The sequence below is a fragment of the Nelusetta ayraudi genome, unplaced genomic scaffold, assembly GCF_046127955.1.
Source record: "Nelusetta ayraudi isolate G7.1 ecotype Tasmania unplaced genomic scaffold, CSIRO-AGI_Nayr_v1 ptg000053l, whole genome shotgun sequence".
Classification (NCBI taxonomy): Eukaryota; Metazoa; Chordata; class Actinopteri; order Tetraodontiformes; family Monacanthidae; genus Nelusetta; species Nelusetta ayraudi.
The window spans coordinates 7,121,521-7,142,303 of NW_027466103.1; the positions used below are offsets into that span (position 1 = coordinate 7,121,521).

The 20,783-nt window shown below is 46.0% G+C and overlaps 3 protein-coding genes across 3 annotated transcripts; 1 reads left to right on the forward strand and 2 right to left on the reverse strand.

The window, feature by feature from the left end:
* Positions 1 to 601: 601 nt before the first annotated feature.
* uevld (UEV and lactate/malate dehyrogenase domains) lies at positions 602 to 5,863 on the reverse strand. Its single transcript, XM_076038135.1, has 12 exons — positions 5,159 to 5,863; positions 4,244 to 4,328; positions 4,087 to 4,152; positions 3,836 to 3,999; positions 3,613 to 3,754; positions 3,424 to 3,518; positions 3,001 to 3,106; positions 2,569 to 2,739; positions 2,115 to 2,279; positions 1,875 to 1,962; positions 1,660 to 1,783; positions 602 to 1,239 (listed from the first exon to the last, which is right to left on the reverse strand). The coding sequence occupies exons 1-12, from the start codon at positions 5,198 to 5,200 to the stop codon at positions 1,075 to 1,077; spliced, it is 1,413 nt and encodes a 470-aa protein (XP_075894250.1). The 5' UTR covers positions 5,201 to 5,863; the 3' UTR covers positions 602 to 1,074.
* A 25-nt stretch (positions 5,864 to 5,888) lies between these two features.
* Positions 5,889 to 10,315, reverse strand: spty2d1 (SPT2 chromatin protein domain containing 1). The gene is made up of 6 exons (XM_076038134.1): positions 8,883 to 10,315; positions 8,488 to 8,605; positions 6,819 to 8,390; positions 6,416 to 6,572; positions 6,243 to 6,320; positions 5,889 to 6,143 (listed from the first exon to the last, which is right to left on the reverse strand). The coding sequence occupies exons 1-6, from the start codon at positions 9,000 to 9,002 to the stop codon at positions 6,053 to 6,055; spliced, it is 2,136 nt and encodes a 711-aa protein (XP_075894249.1). The 5' UTR covers positions 9,003 to 10,315; the 3' UTR covers positions 5,889 to 6,052.
* Positions 10,316 to 10,359: 44 nt separating this feature from the next.
* Positions 10,360 to 19,116, forward strand: tmem86a (transmembrane protein 86A). The gene is made up of 4 exons (XM_076038136.1): positions 10,360 to 10,522; positions 16,600 to 16,864; positions 17,690 to 18,366; positions 18,399 to 19,116. Exons 1-3 carry the CDS (start codon positions 10,502 to 10,504, stop codon positions 18,115 to 18,117), a joined length of 714 nt encoding a protein of 237 aa, XP_075894251.1. The 5' UTR covers positions 10,360 to 10,501; the 3' UTR covers positions 18,118 to 18,366; positions 18,399 to 19,116.
* Positions 19,117 to 20,783: the final 1,667 nt, after the last annotated feature.

Here is a 20,783-nt window from a genome sequence, read left to right on the forward strand (position 1 = left end):
AACATTATTCAAATGCAGGATGAGTTTTTAAACCCGAGCCATGAACAGGAGTTGGGACTGAGCAGAAGTCTTTGAGAAAAGGAAGTTGAGCCATAGCACACTGTGTCAGGACCTAATAGTCAAACATGTTTATCTTGCCGTTTCACTCTGTTATTTATCATAGTATATAACTGTCATCTGTCAGGTGTTTTGCACTGACCTCAGTCATTACCAAGGTGTGCAGTGACGTATGTGACATTTTAAGTATTCAGCTATTTTCTAGTGGGCTTCTGCGTTACAGTTAAGAAGCAATTTTCATTGTATGGAGTGGTGTTAACTGATGTTTGTTCATAAACTTTGGTCTCTGCACTGCCCTTCTTCCCTACTAGACTTAGACTGCGACCTTGCCAAAAAAAGTGTGTTCGTTTTTTTTGTTTTTTTTTTGCTGGAGCATCTGTGGTCACATGACTGGACCGCCAGTTACTGATGGCTAGCTACACCAGCGAGCAGTGCTCAGACCAAAGCCTGTGTACATTTACGCGACCACTTATTTGAGTTTTATAAAGAGATAAACCTTACAAAAAAAAATCTGGCGTCTTCTTTTTATGTAGACAAAGGCACAAATGGTTTAAATATTTATTGCACCCCCACAAAATCATTTAGTCTCACTGTACATACATTTGGTTCAAGATGTGCAAAGTGTCCACAATGTAAACAGAGTTAGAAGTAAAAAAAAAAAAAAAGGATAATGGCAGGTGACAGGTTCTCAGTATTGTCACCATTTACATTAAAATCATTCCACTCAAGTGTCACGTGCCATTTATAGGGGCGAACACAAGACCCGACGTGTTTTCTGTCCTTCATGATTCATTTTTAGAATTCTTGGCTATTAAAATATGACAGTGCATCATGTATCGGCCTCCGGTTTGCAGATTTTGCAGGAGGAGACAAAGTCAGAATACCATTTCAGCCTTGGAACATTTAGATACAAAAGAGCAAATCACACGTTGTTACATCTAAATATTTTCACCCACAACAACATCCAAGTAATCACATCCCGCTGCTTGGACCGCACCTCGGGTGCAACCGTGTTGCTCATATCCTGATCTGAGCCATGAGTTTGGAGAGGGTTGTGATGCTTTCCCTCAGCTTGGCGTCTTCCTCCTGCCCCAATGACACACCGGCGTAACGCATGGAGCCGTTACTTCCCATGATGCACGGCAGGCTGAGGAACACCTCCGTACCGATGCCACCCCAACCCTGTGGTGAACACAACAGAGACAATAGTCAGCCGTGGGGGGGTGGGGGGGGTCAGAATGGTGGCAAGATGCTTTAAGCCCACTTCACACCTCTGCCAGGGTGAGCAGTCACTCACATGATGGCAGGGTGGGTGGACGGCTCACAAACACACAGACACACAACGGAGTTCACTTTATCAACCTAACAAAACACCTTTTGTTTGACAGGGCGGGACTTTGTGTGAGAGGAGAAACCAAGAACCAGGACCGGTTGGGTCTCACTTCACTCCCTAAGGCTGCGAGGACCTGGACGACTGAGAACCTCCGCAAGCAGGAGGCTCTCGGTGCATTAAGTAACACAATACAATGACAACACGCACAAATCAAGACAATGGAACTATTTCGGTCCATACTGATGTATTAACACTGTGTGTGGTTGTACCTGGGCCAGCGTGGACACGGCGTGGGTCTTCTTCTTGTCTGTCAGGATGCTGTTAGTGATGTCGGCGATGGACAGACCGACAGACCACGAGCGCTGCCCTCGATTCTTCATGATATCAAAAGCTCTGGAAGGCCAAAAAGTTGACAATACTTGAAGACACATTACCAGTGAGGGCTGCAAATATTTGTATCTTGATGATAACTCGCGTTCCTTACCTGTCTAATAAGGGTTTAGTGACGCTCGACCCTGTTGCCAGCTCTGTCTGAACGCCAGCGTTCAGCCCGGTGTTGCTCATCACAGGAACTGCAAAGCCCCCCCAAAAAAAAAAATCATTGATAAGACATGAAAATGAGGTTCCAAATCTAATAGCAGCATAAGAGCCTCAAACAACTCAACAAAAACCCAACAGTGGGAGGAAATGAGGCGGACGTCGGAAGCAAGACTCTCTGGCTCACTCTTATTATCGGACAGCTCGCCAATGACCCAGGCTGGCTTGTGAGTGTTGAGGTTGATCTTCAGGACGTGGCTGAGCCGCTCCGAGTCCAGATTGCACCCGGCTCCGATCACGTGCGTTGGCGGCAGGCCGCTCTGCCTCCAGGCGACGTGGGTCATGATGTCCACTGGGATCAGAAGGGAGGTGAGACAGGGTCAAAGACCCACAACATCAGACAGGAAACAGACACTGATGGTTTTTTTATTGACGCTTGCCAAAGACAAACATGGGCGTTATCTCCAGAATCTATCAAGGCTTACTGCCAAAGAAGTGCCGCAGTACAAGATACGGAAGAAGATTGGCTCAACACCTGCCAGTGCAATTACCACCAGGATCAAAGACATTGCAGGAAGGAACGAGTGTGGGGGATTATCTTGTGATTATATTGCTCTGTCCTGTTGCTCTGTCTACGCCACCTGGCTGCGACGCCACGATCATCACTGCGTTGGGGCTGAGGCGGGCCAGGCCCGGGACGATCCCCCTGTACAGGTCCACGTTAGTCTGCACCACGCTGACGTAGGACTGCTCTCCGCTCCACGCGTTGGCAGTTACCACTACCACCTTGGAGCCAGCGGAGGCCGACAGGTCTGAGAGGCAGAGAGTGTGAGTTGCGCTTGTGAAACGCACACGAGAGTCAAAAGCAGCAGAGCCGGCGGAGCGGCAAGCCGGAGCTCAAATGCACGCGATTTCACTCAGCAACTGGCCGTCCGTCAGCGCCACAGCGCTGAGTGACTCACCAAGCACCGGCTCACCGAGCAACAATGCCGGTCGGCTCGCATTTGATTTGACGGCAGCGGTGACTCAGGCCGGCGGCATGTGACAGTGTGACGGTGCAGACTGTGATGTACCTCTGGAGACCTCCACGTTGGGCAGGCTGAAAATCTCCAGATCTGTGGAACCGCCTTTGGTGGAACTCTCAGCCACGTCGATGAAAACGAGCTTTTCCACTCGACACTGAAAACAAAGAGGAAAAACAGCATTTTGTTGTCTTCTGTGAAAACAACGCGGAAATGTGATGTTGTAGTCAAGACCGCACCAACCCAGACCAAGACATTATCAAGACTAGCGAGTACGGAGACCGAGACCGGACCACGACATTAAATATCGAAGAAGAAAACAGACATAAAATAACAACAAAACAGAAAAAAAAATGACCAGCATCTTTATTAAATTCACCTTTGTCGAACAGCAACATTTATTTTCAGCAAGGTATATTTTCATCATTTAAAAGTGCTACATCACTTAACTTAAATGGAAAGGCGGTGGGTTACCTTTGTTAAAATGCTCATGGCCGACGCCATCCCCAAGTCTCCTCCCCCGATGACCGACACTTTGTTCACCGTTTTGTCTTGTTGTCTGACTGAACCTGAAGAGGACAACGGTTGAGATGAAAGTGGCATGAACCCCCCCCCCCCGCTAACACGTCCCTGTCCGCGCTGTCTGTGCGTCCGAGGAAGTACCGTCGTTGATCTGCAGATTCGAGACAAACGCCAGAAGTTCATGCGGGTCTTTGTTTTCCACCGTAGCTTTTGAAGACAGCGGAGGTTCCTCCTCAAACTTGGCAGTCATCTCATTCAGAAGAGCAACCACGGAGGACTTTGGCTTGAACAAAGCAACAAAATAAAAGTTATGTCGATTGGACGGACTAATTACCTTGTGGAGGACTTTTTCTATAAACCCTACATAGTCCCAGTTGTGTAACCCTGGCAGGAAGAGTCGCCCTCGAGCGTCCACGTGCTTGCCCTCTCTGATGACCATGTTGGACGTCGGTCTCAGGAAGCAAATGGGTGGAGTGAAGGGGAAGGAGTCCATCAGCCACAGCAGCACAGGGAAGTTGTACGAGTGGCCTTGGAACAAAGACGCTGCCATCAGAACACTGAACCGAGATGGCTTGCTTCCTTCCTTCCCTCCGTGCGCTCCAAGCTGAGACTCACCTTCGTAGCGGACGGGAAGGTTGCCGATGAGCTTCAGCAGGTCTTTCTGCGTGCTGTCTGTAAATGCTGACAACAGGAGCAGAGTGTTGCAGCCGTGATGCAAAGAGACCTATGAAACGATGAGCCGACTGAGTCATCTAACCCTGGACGACTCAACTGTATGTGCCGGTGCTCGGTACCATCCCGGGGAAGATGCGATAGATCTTCTGCAGTTCTTCAATGGCAACATCGTGAAACTTGTACTGACGGCGCAGAAGAAGAACACCAGTAAGTGAGTGGATCACGAGCAATAACTGCTGTTTTTTTTTTTTGACTTGAATATTTTTTTTTAATATGATTATATCTTACATGTACATACGTGGCACAACTGCACATAATGTATTTGTACCGGACTAATTACACACTTCTCTCTTGCATTACTGTCAATACATCCCTGCACTCATGTACATACGGCAATCACCAAAATCATTGCATAGCACTTAATCCATATACATCTCACCTGTATACTTTTAAGCTGTTATATTCGGTATACACCTATGGCAATATATAATGAATGAATGTATGTATGTATGTATGTATATACGTATGTATACTTATATAGAAACACACATGCACAAATATACATACCCCCCCCCCACACACACACACACACGTATGTCTCACTCTTCAAGTCTCCAAGTGCACACACACACACACACACACACACACACACACACACACACACACACACACACAAATTCACTGCTAAGCACTTCTGGTTGCATGCCAGCTGCATTTCTGCTCCGTATTTGCGACGCGAAATGTAAAATTTAATCTAATCTAATTCAACTGAGATACGAGACCTTGAGGAAGTCATAATCCTCACTTTGACTGATGTTTGTAAAATATATCAGCCTGTTATATTTGTTGTTGTTGTTGTTATTAGTATTACTGCCTCACTGAAGTCACGGAGCTGGTTCAACCAGTTGGCGGAGCACCTGACGGCAACCTGCTATGCTAACCGGCATCGATACCAAAGTAGCAAGAGGGATTTTTAAAGTTTTTTGAACTTGCCGTGTCCTCGAGAACTGACCCTGGATAGGACTCGCTGTGTTTTCTCGGCGCTCAGATCCATCTGACACAAAATAAGTCTTATTTTTCCACCGCCGTATCTCGTGACAGTTGACGTAAACTTCGGCTTTCCCTACAAACTTCCGCAAACTTTCAGTAGCTAAGCGAAGAGACGCGGGATCACAAAGTAGGACCAGCCTGCCCGAGGACGTCACAGGTACGGCAAGCCCGTAGGGAAGAAAAGCATCCCATAGCTTGGGCCCTATACAATATGACGTTGGCGTGTTGTGATGCGACCCCGTATTGGTATTTGTTGCTTAACAATAACGTCAATATAACGTTCAGGTCAAATGTTCGTGTCAGGTTATTCACGTTGAAACACAACAAGGACACAAGTGGCTCAAATAAACATCTTGATGTAATTTCTTGATGTCATTTTCAATCAACAGAGACAAGCACATACTGCATCAGTAGTTAGGTTTCTTTTTTTTTTTTGTATAATCAATTGGCTTTGCAATCAAAGATCATTTAGAAAAATATGGAACTTCTGTTCAAAACAGCATCATAGTCTCATTGGGTCACTGTTATCTTAAAAAAAAATCACTCATATTTTGTAAATCGCTGTCTTGTAAACCCGGCACTCTTTGAGGGAAAATAAATAATGTAACAGAAAAATGTGAACACTTTTAATCACATCCTCTGCCTGTGTGGTTTGTGCATATTTTGTCTTCCTTTTTCTCTCCCCCCCCCACCCCCCCAAGTTTCTTTGCAGTTCTTTCACTGATGTCACTGCACTCTCCAGTTACTCTCCAAACAGAGGAAACAAAAGAAAAACAGAGTTGATAGTCACTGGGTTTGGTGTTTCAGCAGACCAGCTGTCCGTCCTTGACCATGAAATTTAAATAAATTTAAGAAATCAGTTCATTCTTTTCTTCTTGACCATTCGTTTCTGCTCCTCTTCCTCTTTCCTTTCCTCCTCCAGGTCTTCTTGGACAGCCAACCTCAGGCTGAGGACACACAGGACACAAACACAGGGCAAACGTTAATAAGTATGACCGCTAGTGCACAAGGCAGAGTTTAATGAGTGTCTTTCATTTCTGTGTCACCTCTGGGCCTCCTCTTTCTGCATGTCTTTCCAGCTGCTCTCCATGAATTTAAGCGCATAGTCACTTTCATCCTTGTACCTGAGTAAATGAGAGAACATTGGAGTTTGATTCAAACAGACTTCAAAATTACAACAGAAAAATTCATTATGGCTAAAATGCACAAAACGAGTTACCTTTTGCGGTCATAGCCAAAGATTTCCTTTATGTGCTTGGAAATTTCATCTTGGTCTTCTTCTTCATCGTCAATGAAATCGTCCATTTCTGAGTCATACTCATCTTCATCTTCGTATTTTCTCTTGTATGCAGACGTGATGGGAGGCAACATTGGAGCTGCATGAAACACAGAATTAACACTTTCAAAAAAACACTAATTATCAATCCAATTTGAAAACTACATTTTTAAGCCTTAAATTAGATGCATCATGACATTTGTGAAATTTGTAAAATATAAAAATGTTAACGCTAGGAAATGACTTGGTCATCTTTATAGCTTAATCTACATGACGTTGCAACTCTGAAGGAACTTAATTTCCCTCTATCATGATGTTACACAACGATCTTCTCTCTGGTTCTCACCTGGAGGCCTGTTCATCATCGGTCTGGGACCCATCCCTGGTCTCTGCGGCATTCCAGGTCTCTGCGGCATTCCAGGTCTCTGCGGCATGCCTGGCCGAGGAGGGACCCCGGGTCTCGGTCCACCAACGTTCTTTGATGAGATGGTTTCTGATACCACAGTGCATCTTGGTCTTCCAGGTCCGGATGCAATGCTGCCACCTGGGCGGCCAGGCATGGGTCCTCCACTTCCAGGTCTACCAGGTCCGGTCCCTACAGTTCTGGGTCCTGAGACTCCTGGATGGCCCTGCACGCCCCGGCCACCAGGTCTGGCCTGTGGGACACCACCAGCATTCGCCTGGTGTGCAGCTCCAGGCCGCATCTGCAACTGGTTCCCTGCTTTAGGGGGTCCACCTAGTGAAGGTCTCCCCATTGAAATGCTGCTTGATTTTACCACAGAATTACTTGCATGCCTGAGTGGTTCTCCCTTTACAGACCTTTGACCCTGGGCTGGAGGGTTCTGCTTTGCTAAGCTACCCTGGCCAGGCCTCATTGGTTGGGAATTTTTTTGTTGAGATTTTTGGCCTGCTGCAGCCGCTGGCCTGGTCCCTGAATTTGAAGACATTCTTCCGTGAAGAAATGATGGCGCTTCCTTTTTGAAGCTAAGGTCACTTGAGGTGCTGGGTCTGTGGTTAGCTGAAGACGTACCCCCACTTTGTCTGGCTGAACTTTGAGAGGATGTGGTCTTTAAAGGAACCTTACTGTTGGTGGCTCCAGATGGACCAGACAAGGATGTCTTGGCTCTGGCTTTGTCATTTTGAGACATATTGGGTCGATCCCTGTCACCAGCAGAGGACTTAGAAGAAGAATGGCCTTTAACACTGTTTGTTAATTGACTGGATTTTTTTACTGACCCACTAGGTAGATTTTGCTTCTCTGATGAGCTCTTTTGTGGTTTGGAACACTTCTGCTCCCTTTCCGAAGTCCCTTTCCTCAGTGAACTAGAGCTAGGCTGACTCTTCTGCTCTCTTTCTCTCTTTATGTTGAAATCTCCATCCTTGCCATGTCTTTTGGCCTTGCGTTCCATCTCCAGCTCCTTTATCTCATCTGCTGTACGAAGCCTCTCATCCTTTCGACCCGTCTTGGCTTTCAGCTCAACTGGTTCAAACTGCTTCTTTTCTGCTAATTTAATTAAATCTGCAAAGTTCAAAGCAGGTGGACCAGGTTTAGGAGGACCAGTGGGTTTTTTAGAGGACAGTTTGCCGCTACTACTGCTGCCACCGTAACCAGTGCTTTTTCCAGGTCTCAGTGGCTCTGGCTCCTGTTCTGGCTCTGAATCCGTCTGTTCATACTCATAGTTGTCCTCATCGTCCTCTGGATCGATTGAGTTATTCCGGAACCTCTCCTCACCCATCGCTTCATCTTGCTCCATTTCAAGCTTGGTCCTCCTCTTTTTCGGAACATCTACCACTGGGACGCCGTCGTAGCCTCTGAAGTTGTCCTTGGTTCTGGATGCCATGGCTCGTGCTTTACGGTCTGATTTTAGCTCAACTCTCTTGGCCAGGAGACCCTCCCTCTGTTTCTTGAATGCAACCTCTGAAAAAAGATTACAAAATAAATACATTTAGTTTCACACGACTATGCCCACCAAATTCCCGGCATCCGCTTTCAGTCTCAGCTACATTTCCTTTACCTTTCTTTTTTGCAGAGGTGACTTGCTTGCTTAGAAGTGCTTGAACGGCAGCAGGATTAACACCTTTGGACCTGGGGTCCTTTTTCGGGGGTGCAGCTTGTAAACTGTACCTTTTTGTCTAGGAGAGGAAACAGGTGATTAGTCGGGAAATCCAGTATTCAATAACATTCTTCATTTACTGTACCCAGAATGTGACTGTCACACCAGGCCGCATCAGGCGGCTTTCTTTTACATTGAACTCATGACTCACCAAAAGACTGGCGTCCAATAAACCAGAATTCTAACCTGCCCACATTGTCAGTTGTGTTGTTTGGGCAAGTATTCACAAGATACTGAGCTCACGGCAAACGAGGGGAAAAAAAGAGTAAAAGACAACATGATAGCGGTTAACTTACCGGTACAGTGCCGAGACCCTGATTTTGCGAAGCGATGTCCAATATGTGATCAAAGTCCAAAATTTTGGTCCCCGATGACGCCATAGTATGGTGGTTTGAAACGAACGGACTAAGTACCATCCAAGAGAGCTTAGGGTAAAGTTGCCGTTAGCCGTTAGCCTTTGCCTGAAATTAGCTCATCTGGGTGTTTGATCAAATAAAACTCAATTACGATAATAACAAACAATTTGTTAAGCAAGTTCTATGAAAAAATAACTGTGGGGGAAAAACAGTTACACGGTGGGTTATCGTGCCTTGATAAGAGTCTTAGATGGCGAGGTTGGTTAAGCTAACTGACTGTTAGCCCAAAGCTACCGTCAGCCAAACAAAAAACTTGGCAGCCACCGGACTAGGGCAGAATCCATTTAAATGATCCAATTCTTTGAGTAAAGTAAGACAAAGCGTTAAAAATGTCAACGTTGCCCGACGCCGAATGCTCCTAGAAAGTGAGTGATTGAAGGAAAGAGGAAAAAATTAAAGGGTTCAGAGAGTACTCCCAGGAAGTGGGAGGAGTCGCCGCAACGTATTTCCGCCCTAGTCACGCAACGTGTCATGGTAAAGCGTTTACCTTGAACAACACAACAAGTTAGTCATGCGTGACAAAGACCTTCGTTCCAATATATACTAACTAGTCTGGTGCCAATTCGGTCTTTAGGAAAAGGGGCGAACTGCTGTTGGGCAACTGTGACCGTAATGCAGATAAGAGAGGCTGTGGAAATATATGTTATTGCTACTGTTGACCACAAGATGTCGCTACAGCTATACGTACTGTACGAGACTCCAGCCGTGCATCCCTAATCAAATTCATTTCGGTTGCAGTCATTTGCATTTGTGCTATAACGGTAGAGTCTCTTGTGCAATCGAAACGACAGCACGTTTTACTACAAGACTGCAAAATTCTTGCAATTCACTAAAAACACCAAGTTATTTACAGAAGTGACTCAAGTCCAGTCGTGCCATCATATTTCGTATGATTACAGTTTTGGCTTTGATAAACATTGTACTTTTACTACTTTTTGTACTGTGTGCTTACAGTGACAATATAAAGGGAAACGTTTGCCAGCTTTATGAACACGCAGCGCTCTACAACGAATTTGTAAAGGTTCAATGCACAAACTCACGCTTCCAATGATTCAAATGATTTGTTTTGGTTTAAACAAAAAATCCCAGAGAGCAACAGTTTTTTCTCATATCAATTTTAGACTTTCGTCCTAATCATCGTTTGAACGGTAAAACGCAAATAATCCGAGATCATTCCGCTTCTGAAAAATGTAAATAAAGGCCATCTGCTCCGATATGTAAACAACAGACGGGCTCCTCCTATCCGGGTGTCCCTAACCAATCGACCCGCCCCCTCAAAACGATATTTCGGCTCTGATTGGTCCGCGGAACACAAGTCCTTCCCACACTGCGTCTGTTCTGCGGAGGACTCAGATCCAGCGGACGTCGGACCGCCCACCGGAGCCAGGACAAAAACAATCGGCGTACAGAGCGACACAGCCCCGGTTAGAAGCACCGACAGCCAACCTCGGGCATTATTTAACACTTAATCTACAATCACGGACACCGGCGAGGGGAAGATGGTGTCTCCGGTGACAGTGGTGAGTAGCCGCACAGCCTCACAACCAACCGCGGCGGTTCGAACATCGCAGCCGGCAGCGAGCACTTTGAGAGCCCTGAAGAACGCCTTGATGTTTATCCACAGTCTCAAATGCCATCTTTAATGTTGCTTATCAATCTCTAGTCACCATCCGACAACCAATTCCGGTAGAATTTCATAGCTTAGCATGTCCAACTTCTTCCCGAAGGCCAGCGGACTCTGCAGGTGATAACTCAACAATGAAGTCAGTTTCCTGATGAGGAGGCAACCAGCAAACTGTAGTTGGGCTCACAAGTCATTGTCACCGTTTCACTACATCGGAATCGCTCAAAAATAAGCATGTGTGTGTGTGTGTGTGTGTGTGTGTGTGTGTGTGTGTGTGTGTGTGTGTGTGTGTGTGTGTGTGTGTGTGTGTGTGTTCTTTGGGGGGGCAGCAGGGACTCCAGTGTTTCCTTTTAGCGCAGCCGCAAAAGCTCCTCTTTGGTTCTCGCGCAGAGAGGGGACGCTTCCACACATTTCCAACCGCGGGCAGAAAGAAAGAAAGAAAGAAAAAAAACAACAACAACCCTGTCATGTGACGACCCCCTTTTTTGTGTTTACCTCGCACCGCTTTGCCCCGCATCGGGCCCGCAACCAACGCATGCGCCGAGCTGCGGCTGCCTTTCGTTTCATCTCCTTTTGCCGCTTCCATTCCCCGCATCAGTGTGCAAGTGCAGCTGCTGCGGGAAGTTGGCAGTGGCAAAGAGGTAGCGCTGCCATGAATATTTCAACCTATCTCCGTGTGGCCAGGATGCTGTGACATGTCACCCCATAGGAGCTGGATGAGGGGGGGGGGGGGGTTGGATGATGTCGCGGCCTAACTTGCAGGAGGTTTGAACCGTGGAGCCTTGCCGTGGATTAGCCAGTGTGGAGGAGTGCTTGGTCGCCTCAGTCACGGGGCTGCAAACTTTCAAAACCCTGCAGAACCTCGGGGAGCTCGTGTTCTGACAATGATTGTCAGTGTGTTAGAGGTCTTGCATCAAAGTGGCTTCTCATGTCCTCGTCGCTTGGTTTCTGTTGGATGGATTTCACTGAGAATTAGATGTGCTTTATTGATCCTTTACAGAATTTAATTTCAACTATCAATGCAACATCGACATGATAGTTGAATGAAAGGAAGGAAAGGAAGTGTTTACATGTTCTGCGTTCACATCGTCCATAAAACCCTTATTAATCTATAAAACCCTTATCAGTCCATAAAATTCTTATCATTATTCAACTAAGTTGGTTCATCGTGAACATATCAACTGATATGGTTGGTTTACCGTAGTATCTATAATTCGCTCACCCGATTCACTGTGACACTTTATAATTTATTTATTACATCCTCACCATTGCAACACTCAGCTTGCTTTTTGTGCTTTCCTAATCTTGTGCAGCCCTAATATAACAGCATCATTATTATCCCTTTTAAGTGCCTGACTTTATGAGTTACATTCACAAACCCAAAATTGAAAAATAATTAATGTGTCTCGAGGACATCCCGTCCCCTTAATGTTGTAATTGGATTAGTCAGATTGTTGTTGTTGTTGTTGTTGTTGTTGTTGTTGTTGTTTTAAGTTATTCTCTAGTCATGCATCTGTTCTAAAAGAAAAAACTCTAGTAGTAATATATACCTTATTGAGACACAATGAACCTCATTTAGTTATTCTCCAGGCTTTATAGCACAAAGAAATGAATGTCATTTCTGAGACAGTAATTAGGGCCTCCTTCATTATGGACCCTGCTGCAACTCAGAGGTGTATTTTCACTCTCCCCAGCATAACTGAAAATATATATATTTTTTGTTATTTGTCCATTTTAACAAGGGCTTTTCTCTGACGACAACTGACCTCAAGTCACCGTAAGGATGGAAACTGTTGTGATGCTGCATGCAAATAACATTGTCAGATGACCCAAATGCCAGCTGTTCCCGCCAAGGCCATACTTATGTTACACCCCCTCACTGCCAACCGCATACACTAGAGTTTACAGGTCTTGCATGCATGAGTGTACGATGTCTCTGACTCGAACAGAAGACCCACGGTGGTTGAATTAATGCTTGATTACTTTCAGCTGGCTTGGCAAGTTACAGAGACGCCTCATTTAACTATAAAGTTCTTCTCAGTTGTATTCCTTTGCTGGCTGGCAGAGTGGCTCGTTGTCTATTTAACGCCGCTGAAGGATGTCATGTTTAAAAAGAAAGTCACCGCTCGACGTTGTTCCTTTTTTCGCCTGAGGAGTGGGGAAAAAACAGGGGACGAGGGGCAGGCCGCTGTCTGCTTTCACCGTGCACATGCAGTTAATCATTAACCAAATTATTATTTTACAGGTTGTAGTGGCAAGCGCCACTGGCTCAGTGTTTGAATTTAACATTGCATCGATTATTTGTTCAAGTAGGCTAATTTCCCCTGAGAAAAACACTTTGTTTACTATCGTTTTATCTGTTGAAACCTGCACCTTAAGTATAAAGTCTACTTCACTGTGCACACAGACTAAGTGTCACCTAAATGGAAGAGTGAAGTTGATTACAGAGGGAATGGTACCATAAAGCCATTAAGTCGTTGTCGTTGCATCATAAGCTGATAGTCAGTCTTCCGTTCTAATCTAAATATTAAATATCATAAATGTTCAAAGCGATACTTCAGTAATCCATACACAGGGTTGTACGAGGTCCTTGTCAAGATAGTAGATCTGTCAGCTATTGTAGGTAACGCTAGGACTGCAGCTGCGCTGGGAAACGGCTCAAAGGACGTTTTTTGAAGCTGAGCTGTGTATTGCTGGCGACAGGTACGGTTTCTCCTTGTGACACAGCAAATCTGAGGAGAAACAAACAAAACAGACACCAAAGCAATTTTCTCTGTTTGACAGTGTTGGGGGATTTAGATTCCGAAAACTTTATTTATCCCCAAAGGCTAATTTAGAGAACCAATTCGTGAAGCACATTGATGAGCTGTTTGCCAAATTAGGAGTCTGTTTTAATATCATCTGTCATTTCTTTCCCCCCTAAAAACATGCAATATCAATCAGGAGTAATTTGCTCTTCTAATTATCCTGTGAGCTGCTCCTGTGGATTGTCAGACCTGACTAACAACTAACATCTCTGGCAGTGAATGTGTTTACTGTTGACCAGCAGCGGGCTGTGCATTTCACGCCAAGGCCTTCACTGATTTACCATCAATATGACACCACGGCTCCAGAACCCATACAGGATCACACTTACACATTACATCATTATAATGATACAGGCTAATGAAGCAGCATTTCATTTCCAGAGCATTTAAAAAACCTGCCTGCATTAGCCTTTGGTAAGGCCCACCTTAAAACAGCACTGACCAATCAACCCATAGCAACCGTAACTAGGCGAGTGTATTGTGGCAAGCTCCTTCTCACAGTCAATATGCCGAGGCGTTGTGTTGACAGTACAAGCAAGTCGGAGGCACAATATCCTCAAAGTTTAGAGGGTGTTGTTGTACTTTTTTACATTTCCCAAGCCTAAAGATCAAGGTTAGAAATGTTGGGTTTTGATAAAGCTGTGTGGAGTATGTTTAGAGAAGGCCTCACTGGCCCTGATGGTCCCCCACTGCTATTGGAAAGTACCTCATACAAGCCAAAATCACACATTCAGCTCAGAAATTCAGATATTTAACGTACTAATAATATTTAAAAAATACTGTGCACGTGCGACTCTGCTAGAGAATCAAACAAGCCAGCTGCTTTGTGCCAAGTGGCTGATGTCTCCCATGACCTCTGTGTGTTCTGATCTGTCTTTCTCCGGCTTAGATCTCTTTTCTAATTACGTACACTAAGTTTACATGAAGAACAATGGAAAAGGAAACTGCAAAGTATGGTCCAAATGCGGCCCAAACGGGACCAAAGGTTATGGGAATCCCAGACTTCCTCCCTGGAATCTGTGTTTCGTCATCCAAACCTCCTCATAGTTGCTGGTTTTGTTCATTCTGTTTTTTCCCTTTCCCAGATAAGAATGAGATCTATTCAGATCACGTATCCCTTGGTGTTAGTGTGCAGATTGCCGTATTAACTGCGTTCACTGAAGGGCGGGCATTGTGCAGCGACAGTGCTAGAAGCAACTCCTTGACGAGTTCGACACAAGCACGTTTTGTACGTGCCCTGTGCTTTAGCCGAGGGTTGCTCTAATGCACTTATGATATTGACGAGTCTAGCATCAGTGCCAGGATGTCTCCTTGGCTTAGCACCTTTTAGCCTTTTAGTGAACGAGACGGAGTTGCCAAACACTCACACGGATGCACACAAGGTTTTTATGAAGGCCAGGTGGAAATATCGTGCCCCCCCCCCCCCCAGGGCATTTGCTTGCAGTTATAGTTTTGCATCTGCAGGGAAAATATCCTCTCATGTTACACGCAGCTCGAAGAAACCGATGATATCTGAAATAGCCTTGGAGAGACATAAAAAGACTGGCTTGTGCGTAACAGTGACTGTGTTGTGTAGCCATGCCAGCTACCAGTGAAGTTGGCTTCTGAACTTTATCTCCTCAGATCAGAGTGAATCCTTGTGATGTTGATGAACTTGTTTCTCTTTCTCGCTGTCATTGGAAGTCAGAAATAATCAGAAGAGACAAAAAAAAAAAAATGCCTTGAAGTGTCACAAAAATAGCCGACAAAAGATGTAGTGTTGGCAATACGATGCAAAGGTTTTTTGTATTTTGATTATTACCTATTGTTAGAAACTACAAACATCACTTCCCCTCCTCTTCACAAGGTGGTTTCAGTACTTCCTATTAAACACTAATCATATTTCTCTAATCATCATTAAACAAGTATTTCATATAAATGACAACAACAGTTTAATGGACGTTCATAATCACACATGTGCTGCACTTTGGACGGGACATTTTCTGCTCTTGCAGCGGCTGGGTTGTCTTTGACTTTATCAGCAGCTTTGATCGTTTCTATCCTCCACATCGACACCACTCCTGTATTGTAATGGTCGGTAATCATTTTAACTTTTCATCCTTGCAAGGTTGAGACTTTGTCTTGCTGAAAGAGTGCTTGGCTCACACCTGAGTACAATGTGCACTTAAATCAGCACCTCATGACAACATTGTTTAATGCCGTGGCATGGATAGCAGTCCTGTGTTTATGAGTCGTATCCTGTATCAGATCCCTGTTGTTTTCCTGTTGTGTTGGCCACACTGGAGCAGAATGGAGGTCAGGAGGAGCTCTTGTGCAAGCATAGGGCTCCCCTTCCTCCTGGAGTGAACTGGAGTGACCTCAGCTCACAAACCCACTCCTAAACCCAGCCTTCATGTACATGCCAGCACACCAGCATCACCACATCCTTCTAAAGCTTCACTTCCTGCTCCGCTTCCTTCTTCTTTCCGGTTACATTTGCTCAATACTAAAATCCAAATCTTCAAAAGCTGACTTTCGCCACTGCGAGTGTGAACTCTCACACATTTCATCCTCCGTCTCTCTTTTCTTCTGCCTCTTTGTAAGTTGAGGTGCCCTGCCCGGAGCGCTGGGGTGTTGTTTTCTCCACAGTCATAGGTGGGTGGTCACTCCAGAGGTGTTGTGCAACTTCTTCCCCGGCTTTGTGTGTTGTGTTTTTTTTTATCACTGTGTGGGAATAATCTGTTTAGGCAGAGAGAAATACAAGCGGCTGCGCAGTTGGAAAAGAACGTTTCTCAAAACAGCAAGAGCCAAAAAACAAAACAGGCAATTTTGAGGCGAGAAGAGAAGGTTGCAGGGAGTTAGAGTGACTGTGCAGAAGCTTTTTGCATCACCATGGAGTTTCGCTTCAGCTGCAGAGCACGTGCATGTCTGACATGGTGATGTCAACGGCTGACCACACGAAACAGGCCTGCCTCTTCCAGTGCAAAACCCAAAGCACTTTCGTAAGGAAGGAGAAGTTCTCTGAGCGTTCAGCTCAGGTTCCTCTTTGTAATTAAAGGATTTTTTTGCTGCCTGTAATCTATTCCCAGCCCTGTAATTCCATGACATTTTCCAGACTTGGTGAAAGGGAATCAGTCGATGAATGCCGATGATTAAATTATGACACTGATGTTGGATCTGCTTTCAGGTGAAGAGCGAGGGGCCCAAGCTGGTGCCGTTCTTCAAGGCGACCTGCGTGTACTTTGTCCTGTGGCTGCCCACTTCAAGCCCGTCGTGGTTCAGCGCCCTCATCAAATGTTTGCCCATCTTTTGCCTGTGGGTTTTTTTACTGGCACACGGCTTCAGCTTCCTCGGTGCCCATTCCAGTGCCCGCAAGATCTTGGCCGGCCTCATCTTCTCTGCTCTGGGCGACGCCTTTCTCATCTGGCAAGAGCAGGGCTACTTTGTTCATGGTGAGGAGGACCCCAAACACACCATGCTACAGTCCTGAGCCAAATCCTTTGTGTTTATCATGTCAAATACAATAAATTAAACTTCAATGAGCGTTTTAAAGGAGTGGAACAATACAAAACAATAATTTTGAATGTGGAATTAATATTTTGGTCTTCGTTATTTACTATAGCACACAAAGATAGCTAACATTAGCTAGTTAGCATTAGCAAGTTAGTTTGCAAGTTAGCAAATCCTGATGGTCATTCTGAGACAGACGCAGTTGTTAGCTGAAGCACAGAGTTTGTGTCACACAACCTACTGTTGCTACGGTGACATGCTGTTTGCTTCAGCTCCATATATTTAGAATTCAGTGCTCTTTGTACCGCGCAGTGAATTCAGGGAACTCAAGTTTAACTCAAACCTCAACATTAGAACAAAAAAAGAAAATACTATTATATCTATTTCATTTTTCTTTACATTATTAGTAAAATCTTTCCAAATCCAAACTCAGACATTTTTTCAAAATATTTGTTTAAACCCACTTAAATCCACTGGATACCATGTAAAAATGAATGTTCTCATTACTCTTTTGATGCAATCAGCTGTTTGTATGGCTTTGGGGAAACTTAACAATCTTCCACAACCCCTTTTCAGCTATTTGCAAATCTGACGTCTTATTTGCAAACAGATCAACATATTAGTTTCTGCCAAGAGTTAATAGTAACAGCTGCAAAAGTGGAATTTGAAAGTGGCTTTTCAAGGGAGGAGCTTTAACAAAGGTCAGTCATCTGATGCCTTTACATGCCATATTTACGAGCTTCCGTCTTTCTCTTCCCCTCCTGCAGGCCTCCTGATGTTTGCCATCACCCACATCCTCTACTCCTCGGCCTTTGGCATGAAACCTATTAACGTGCGCGCCGGCCTGGTCATCACGGCCGTGTCCTCTTTCTGCTACCTGCTGCTCTACCCCTACCTGGCCGGCCCCTTCACCTACCTGGTAGCCGTCTACATCGGCCTCATCGGCTTCATGGGCTGGAGGGCGGTGGCGGGCCTGCAGCTGGCCAACGACCTGTGGACCTGGACCAAGATGTCGGCCTGCCTGGGCGCCGTGCTCTTCATGGTGTCCGACCTCACCATCGCCGTCAACAAGTTCTGCTTCCCCGTGCCGCACTCGCGCGCCATCATCATGGCCACCTACTACGCCGCCCAGATGCTAATAGCGCTCTCGGTGGTGGAGTGCCAGGACGTGGAGGTGGCCAGGAAGAGGGCGTGAAGTACCCGCAGCTGAGGTGTTGGCCACCTTCGCCCGCCAACCCCCTGCCCTACGCACACACACACACGCACACACGCACACACACACACACACACACACACACACACATGGCCCTGAGTTCTTATGGACACATCTCACTGCCAAGACCCTAAAAACTCTCAACCCTCATCTCAGTGTGGTGCTCCGACACAGCCGGTACCATGATGAATGCTCGACCACAACCAACCCTACGACGACTCGACCAGTACGGTAGTACTCTAGTGAAGAAGAAGATACTCTAGTGTTATGTACAGCCTCCCTCCACCCCCACAACGACCACTGTGTCTCACTAGAATTAACCAACAGAGGGGTGTTGTGGGAATTAACCTGGGTGGTTTTCTACTCACACATTATTACCGCTCACAGCTGTAACAGGTTCATTTCGGTGGAGCTCGTCACTGGGGACCTTCAAGAACTGTGTGTGTGTGTGTGTGTGTGTGTGTGTGTGTGTGTGTGCGCGCGAGTGTGTGAATGGGTGCAGTGGTGTATGTTTGATTACCTCTCTTTCCTCACAGTCACCACACTGATGTCTGCTACACACACACATCTACGTTAAGCGGTCCAAAATTACAGTCCCACGGTGTCTTTTTTTTCTTTTGTTTTATTTTTCTTTACGAGCTTTGTGAAAAGGGTTTTCTATTTTCCATTTTCACCCTTTTTTGGCTCTTTTTTTTTTTTCCTTCACTCTGCGTCTCCTTTTCAATAAGGGTGCTACTCTTAAAAGTCCGGAGCACATCCACCGCTGTGTCATTTTCGACCAACCCTCCCTGTGTGTCGGTCAAACTGCCTTTGTTTGAGCCCAGGTTTTGCCCCCCCAACCCCGGCAGGTGTTCGCCTGGGTGTTGAGACGAGTGAGATGCGAGTGGTTCGCTATTGACTGCGGCGGCTGAACTGCACTGTGCTGCGTTGTTGTTGTTGTTGTTGTTGTTGTTGTTGTTTTGCCGTCGAGCACTTTAGGAAGCTGTTTGGAGGAGGCCTAGTCATCAAATGGAGCGCACTGCACTCTGGAGTGCCTCTGCCTCCCTGTGCTGTTAAGTTGCAGTGTTATGCCAGTGTAGCCCGTCTACCGTCAATATATGTACGTGGGGCCCAGAGTTCTTCGCTTGGCAACCTCAGCCCGGTCAGATATAAGCTAAAGTACTAGGACGCCACCTTTTTTTTAAAAAGAAAAAAGTCTGTTCTCGGGAGGTTGCGAAGGTGCACTGCATACTCTCACATGCTTCATGTCCACGAGACCTGCTGGGTTCGATATTAGCAAAAGCCCACAGGGGGCTGTTTATAGTGGGACCAGACCCTGCTGCGACTGGCCAAGGACCATGTTGTGAAGACTGAACAAGAGAAGGGCAGTGTTACTGTGTGTGTGCGTGTGTGTGTGTGTGTGTGTGTGTGTGTGTGTGTGTGTGTGTGTGTGCGTGCATGTGCGTGGACGGGCCTCGCCACACTTTGGAGGCAGTTTGATGGAAGTGGGGGAAGAAAAAGAGGGAAAGCAGAGCGCGCTGGCTCGTCATGTGAGGCCCCACTAATCCCATTATTACTGATTATTCCTCCAACACACTTCATCAGCTTTAATCCCACACAAATCCACCCGGGTATAATCCCAGACAGGTCGGCTGATATTTTGTCTTTCATCTATCACACGTTCCCTCTCCTCTCACCCACTGCCTTGCGCGCGGACGCTGCGTCTCCCTGGGTTATCAGAGACGCTCCTCGCCGTTCTCCTCCCGACGTCTGCATCCGTCGTCGTGGTCATGTTTGCCGTGAGCGAATGTTCTGTGCAAGCGTGAGACAAGTGGGAACTAAGTTAAAGGCCGAAGAAATGCTGTGAATCATCGGGAGTGGAGTCCACCCAGTGTACGATGCTCTGAACTCCACATTCTTAATCTTTAAGGTTTTTAAACTGTTTTTATAGCATTTTATGGTCGAATGTGTTAACGGCTTGGAAGACAGAATTTCAACAGATGCAGCGTGTTTAGAACCTGTGTAGGCTCAAATAAGCTGCATGCATGTTAGATCATTTAGTGTTAAAAGCAAGTATTTCCATCCTTAGCAGTGTCATCTCTTGCCAATGCCCTTCAAATGTTTCACATTTAGAGGGATCTGTTTGCATAAAGCATTTACACTCACCTGGAGTGGGTCCACCAGAATGTGGACCTGCTCGTGATTATGTGATTTTAGTGACATCACAGCTGGTGTGAGGTGTCAATTCAAGTGCGACATCAGAAAACAGGCAGTGGCGCAACATTGTTTTCTGCCCATTAGTTGCCGCAAAATCTTACACGCTGGGCCTTTAAACGTTGCCAATGAGACCAGTGGGTGCAGTCAGTTGACAAAACACACACACACACATTGACTATCTTCTTTTTGTGAGGAGATACTTTGCCTGTAAACATTGTCTTGATTTTCAAAAGCATATGAGGGTCAGACTGAATGTCACATGCCCACAGCGCCGGTACCAAGTTCAAATTAGGCCACACAAGCACAGCCCCACACACACACACACACACACACACACACACACACACACACCCCAGACACGCAGTCACATCTCCATGCATTAGACTGGCCATCACGATGATCTGCAGGCAGAGCGTGATGTGCTCCCCAGTCTCCTGCGTGACCGCGGTTAA